We start from the raw sequence: 5,977 nt of genomic DNA on the forward strand, positions 1-5,977 counted from the left end.
TTTTATTTTTTCATGATTTGAAATGGCTTATTAGGGATGAGGGTTGTACAAGCTAATAACCCCAAATGATAAATTACACCTAATTTTTTAGAACAAACAATTATACAATCTCAAAATACCAAAAACATCCTACAGTGAAATAATTACACAAAACAAATTGTCAATTAATCTCAATAACGACATTCTTATGCCAACTAGGGATGATAATTATAAAAAGTCTTGTAGTTTTCGACCTTAAGGTAGATGACCAGGTATAGAGCAGAAATAGTATTTGTGTCACACCCGAATACTATAACCTACCACATCAAAATAAAAACCAAAAAATTGTGCAGATAAAGTTTAATGGGGGTATATCTTATAATAATGAAGAACATTTGGCACAAGAATGAAGTCTCTATGTTCCACAGCATGTAACAACAACATAGTATAATGACATTTTACACATTGAAATATTTTCTACATATATAATGAAACTTCTAATCATAGTATGATGAAATTTATGATTATTGATCCATCCAAGAAGCCGATTCGCAACATTCTTTCTATGTACACGGTTGAAGCCTGTCTAACCCAAAATGCTACTATTAATTCCAAGTCTATCGCAAATCACTACACATTTGTCAGTTGAGTTAAATATCCATTTTCAAAACGACCCCATTGACATTTCTATCAGCAACTCTAGCTCTATAACCCGCGGGAATTCTTACCCTTTCTCCTCGAGGAAGCTCGCAAGCTTCACTAATGGAACCTAATCGCACTTCAGCAGGAGGAATAAAACAATCATTCGACAAACCAGGAACATTAAATGCCACTTCTTCAATTGTCCAAGCCTCTTCCATTCTGGTTTTCGTATGGCTCATTGCAGTTTCACCGAATCTGAAAAGGGTCACCACTGAACGACCCGAGTGGGCAATCATGATACCTTCAACTGGTCTATAATCTTCTATGAATGAGTTTATTGTCGTTTCCCAGTAAACAGCATCCCCACCATTGGTTTGGATGCGTGTTAAATGTGAGTCTTCTAAATGGACTAGAAGCCCGGTTTTCTGGCTGAAATAGCCGAATAAAACATGTCTTATGATCTCGGCTGGACCTTCGCTCCTGGCCTTTAGAGTTTGAGGATCTGCGCAAAGCTTCAAAATAAAGCAATCCTCGTCGTTTATTTTCTTCTCTCCAATGCATCTAGCGTTCGCAAACATGCTTGCTGTCGTTTTAGGATCCAAACCCTGCAAGGAAATTAAATATTAGAAAGAAATTCAAGAATCAAAACAACGCGGTGCTATCGCCCCATAGATCCTCCAACAAATCAATCCTCATTCATAATCCTAAATTATAAGAGAATGTTTGTTTTAAATGTTAAAGTTCACATTAATATAGTAATCTCCATTACCATTTTTGGAGACCAGGGTGTTTTTCCTCAATGAGGCTATTAGAGCACAGACCTCACTTCAATCAACTTGTTTTTAAGTGAGTATCGAATCTAAAACCCTAGTCTCTACTTCAAGACTCTTACCACTTGAATTGTTCACCGATTAAGACTTCTAAGTTCTAATAAACAAATTGTGTTTGTATAGTGTTTATTAAACAACTGAACCATGAATCAATCCATGTTAAATTGATAGACTGATAATTTCCCAATTTTAGACTCCATCATGATCTTCAAGAAACACTACAAAGTCAACCTAGATCATAAAACTCCAAATCAAAATAGCTTCTAGATTTCGAATAACCTGAAGTGCTCTGCGTAAAGGTCTAACAGGTCCCTTGGCAGCATGAGCACCAAGCCATGGTGTATGCCTCCAAACAAGCTTCCCATTACAGCCAGCATGAACCTTACTTCCACCAAGAGCAAGTTCAACATACCACATATCTGGATTCATCTGCCAAAGCACAAATCCACCTGATTCTGCTGTCTTAGATGAGTTCTTGTTTTTAATGACCTTAGTTGGTGTCTCAATATCAAATGCTAACATCTTAACCTTCCCCATTGCATAAGCATTAACCACAGTGTTTTGAAGCTTTTGTCCACCACAAGCAGCTGTATACTGTTGCAATATGTATTGGGCAGAAGATGTTTCCTGAAATTTACATATACTTGGATTATCTTACTGCAGATTTACAAATAAACACAAGAGATTAAGAGAAAAAAGACTAACAATCGGAGTGTCTTTGATACTAAGATGAGGTAATGGATCATTGTTGCTAACATGCACCGGAGCCAACGGCGCACCCAGAACGCCAAGAAGTAATCTCAGATCAGATCTCTCATAAGAAGAAGAAGAAGAAGACCCAGAAGGAGCTCTACAAAGCTGACCCTTCATCCAAAATCCTAACTTTTCCATCTTGGAATCTACACCATCGATTCCGTCTGGATCCGGGCCTTCCATCAATGGAGACAGTGTCTCAGGCTGCCTCAAAATACCCGATCTTGAAATCAAAATGTCAGGAGGCGGCGCGTGGTGGCCGCCGCCTCTCCTCCTCCGGAGAAGACCGGATCCGGGTGAGACACTCCGGGAAGGACTCCGGCCACGGGACCTTCCCGGCGATAGGCCTCTTACAACTTCATCCTTCAGCGCCGAGAAAAAACCCTGTTTTTTGTCCATATTGAAATGCTGGATCCGACCGGAAAAGGAAACAGAGTATTGGCGTTTGATATAATCTAGACAAGGATTTTAAGCTTAATATCCACTCATATATTTCTTCTACATTCTATTCTTATACCACACCTTAATTCCAACTACTATAGCATTCTTTATTTATTTTTTTATAATAATAATAATGTCTCTATTTTAAAATAACAATAAAGTCAAAAGTGAAACAATATGATAATATTGTTTGGAAAATTGCAATCCATTGAACTATCATGTTTACGTCAAATAATGTGAACTATCATGCTAACCTATTTTTAAAGAATAAATGATATGTGTGAAAAGTTTGTCTTATTTTTATATTATATATATATATATATATATATATATATATATATATGAATGACATGCTCTATTTCTATAAAACATAATTGAATATATGTATATAAATGGCTAAAAAAAAATGTATGATGGTTAGATATTGTTTAAATAATTTGATATCTAGATATTATCTCAATTGTTTATTTTATTTTTGGTGAATATTATATGGTATTATTTATTAATAAAAAAAAAGTATGTTCCTTTGATATTGAGATATTTTTGTTTTTTTTTATGATTTTTAAAAATTATTTTTTATACTATTGCTATTGTTATGACTTTCAAATCACTTTATTTAAAATAAAAATACTAAAATATTTTTACATTATTTTTTATTAAAAAATTAAATAAAAATTACATTTAAAATTATTGAGAATATTTACTCAAAACTCATGTATTTTATCATATTAGTTTTTCAACTATTTGATAGTTTATTTGTGGGTAATGTAAACATATCTTTAATTTATTTTTATAAAATTAAATTTTAAATAAAAAAGATAATTAAGACCCAGATAACTTATTTTTCATCCAAATTCTTGACAAATTAATATATTAATCAAATGTCACTTTACAATGTGATTCAAACACAAGAAATGGAAGATAAAAGGATATGAATTGGTCAATGTGTATTGGAAGAACACACATTAAGACTTGCTTTATTTTTTTGAAATGAATATAAAGCATCACTTACTTTTATTTTAATAAATGTTCCTTAAGAAAACAAAAAAAAAATCACAATATATAATGAAAACATTAATTATTCCTAAAAATAATATCTCCTATTAATTAATATAAAAATTATTCTCCTACTATATATATTAATGATTAATTTTGCTAGATGAGAGTGATAATTAATTTAGATGGGTATATGAAAGTAAATTAATATTTGGGTCGGATCGTGAGTTTGACTCATCTACCCATAGATTTGAAAAATAAAATAAAAAATATAATATATTCAAGTTTCAAACTTAGAAACTAGCAATATAAGTTAATACAATGTTAATAACAATTTATATTTTAAATTTGAGATTATCAACCTATGACGTTTTTAACAATATAAGTTCGAACTTTTTAAACACCTAAATTAATAAGATTTTAAATTGGTTTATATTAATTTAATTTATATATATATATTTATTTATAACATTCCATATATATAATGGTTAATCATAACAATTATATATTTATACATAAAATAAAATGATAAAAATTATTTAAAAAATCAACAATGTAATGATTAAGTGTTCATTATGAAAAATAAAGATCAAGGTTTTAAATCTCACCCGGCTGTAAACGGGAAATGATCAGATAATAAGGAGTATAGAAGTGAGTTGGTAAGTAGATGATAATAAGATTATTGGTTGATCGAAGTGAGTTGATAAAGATCGATAAAGGAGATGATTGGATAATAAGAAATACGGTAAGTTCGAACATTTTAAACACCTAAACTAATAATATTTTAAATTGGTATATATTAATTTAATTTATATATATATATTTATAACATTCCATATATATAATGGTTAATCATAACAATTATATATTTATACATAAAATGATAAAAATTATTTAAAAAATCAACAATGATGTAATGATTAAGTGTTCATTATGAAAAATAAAGATCAAGGTTTTAAATCTCACCCGGCGGTAAACGGAAATGATCGGATAATAAGGAGTATAGAAGTGAGTTGGTAAGTAGATGATAATAAGATTATTGGTTGACCGAAGTGAGTTGATAAAGATCGATAAAGGAGATGATTGGATAATAAGAAATACGGAAGTAAGTTAGTAAATATGTGACGATAAGATTGTTGGTTGACTAAAATGAGTGGATAAATGTCAATAAAGACGAAATGGTTTGGTAATAAGAAATATGTTAGTCGATCGAAGTGAGTTAGTAAAAGGATTATACAGTTGTTTGTAAATGGTTGATTGTATATGATAATTTTTTTGTTATTTTGTTTTTAACTGAACGAAATCTCCCTAGTATATTATTAAAGAGACTAAACTTGGACACATGTAAGAAAAGAAACAAAAAGAAAGTGTCAAAATATTAGAAATATAATAAATAATTTTTAAAAAAAATTGAGAAGATTTAAAATGTGTAGTAGATAACTAGTATATTATTAAAGAGACAAAACTTGGACACATGTGAGAAAAGAAACAAAAAGAAAGTGTCAAAATATTAAAAATAATAAATAATTTTTAAAAAAAAATTGAGACGATTTAAAATGTGTAGTAGATAAGTGTACAGAAATATGTTTTTCATTAGATCTCAAGACATTTTCTCAAGGAAGCTTGCACTTTAAAAAAAAAAATACAAATTCTAAGAATCTAATGTATAAATGTTTATCTTAATAAAGGATTTTTCAATGGACTTAAAATTAAAACCTTTATTGTTTTTAAATATATATATTTTTTTTAATAAAGGATTTTTCAATGGACTTAAAATTAAAACCTTTATTATTTATATATATATATTTTTTTTAATTTATCTCATACAAATACAAATGTCACAGACACTTCGAATTCGTAGCCCTACTTTTATATTACGCCTAAATCATTTCTCAATGACTAATTGTAAACCTCACCACATAAACCTTTAAATATCTTCTTCTCTCCTCTATTTCATATGAGGATACATCTTATACTCACCACAAATACCTTTTAATATCTTCTTTTCTTCTCTCCTCTATTTCATAAGACAATACATCTTATTTGTTAAAGAAATACAAAATTTTGTATATACATTATTTCTATGAGAAATAAAATAAATTAATGATAATACTAGTAGGAGGAATGATAAGGGATGAAATTTGAAAAGGAATATAAGAGGGAATGACATGATATTACATTCCTTCATTGGTTAGAAAAAATAAAAAGTGAGAAAAAAAAAAATAGAGAGAAATTATTTGATTTTTTCAGCCAATCAAATTGTGCCACCTTATTTCCTCTTCATTTCTCTTACCCAAATTTGATCTCCCAATCATTTCTTATGCGAGTAGTCTAGT

The 5,977-nt window shown here is 29.6% G+C and overlaps 1 protein-coding gene across 1 annotated transcript; it reads right to left on the reverse strand.

Moving 5' to 3' along the window:
• Positions 1 to 335: 335 nt before the first annotated feature.
• LOC124926951 lies at positions 336 to 2,679 on the reverse strand. The gene is made up of 3 exons (XM_047467286.1): positions 2,157 to 2,679; positions 1,731 to 2,078; positions 336 to 1,226 (listed from the first exon to the last, which is right to left on the reverse strand). Exons 1-3 carry the CDS (start codon positions 2,601 to 2,603, stop codon positions 630 to 632), a joined length of 1,392 nt encoding a protein of 463 aa, XP_047323242.1. The 5' UTR covers positions 2,604 to 2,679; the 3' UTR covers positions 336 to 629.
• Positions 2,680 to 5,977: the final 3,298 nt, after the last annotated feature.

Source organism: Impatiens glandulifera, chromosome 2, assembly GCF_907164915.1.
Source record: "Impatiens glandulifera chromosome 2, dImpGla2.1, whole genome shotgun sequence".
NCBI lineage: Eukaryota > Viridiplantae > Streptophyta > Magnoliopsida > Ericales > Balsaminaceae > Impatiens > Impatiens glandulifera.

What these genes read in the sequence shown, in the direction of transcription:
- LOC124926951 (XM_047467286.1), bottom strand. Translation starts at nt 2,603, where the DNA reads ATGGACAAAAAACAGGGTTTTTTCTCGGCGCTGAAGGATGAAGTTGTA. An exon ending in GTATCAAAGACACTCCGATT is followed by an intron (nt 2,079 to 2,156) that starts GTTAGTCTTTTT and finishes TGTAAATTTCAG; the next exon opens with GAAACATCTTCTGCCCAATA. An exon ending in CTTTACGCAGAGCACTTCAG is followed by an intron (nt 1,227 to 1,730) that starts GTTATTCGAAAT and finishes ATTTCCTTGCAG; the next exon opens with GGTTTGGATCCTAAAACGAC.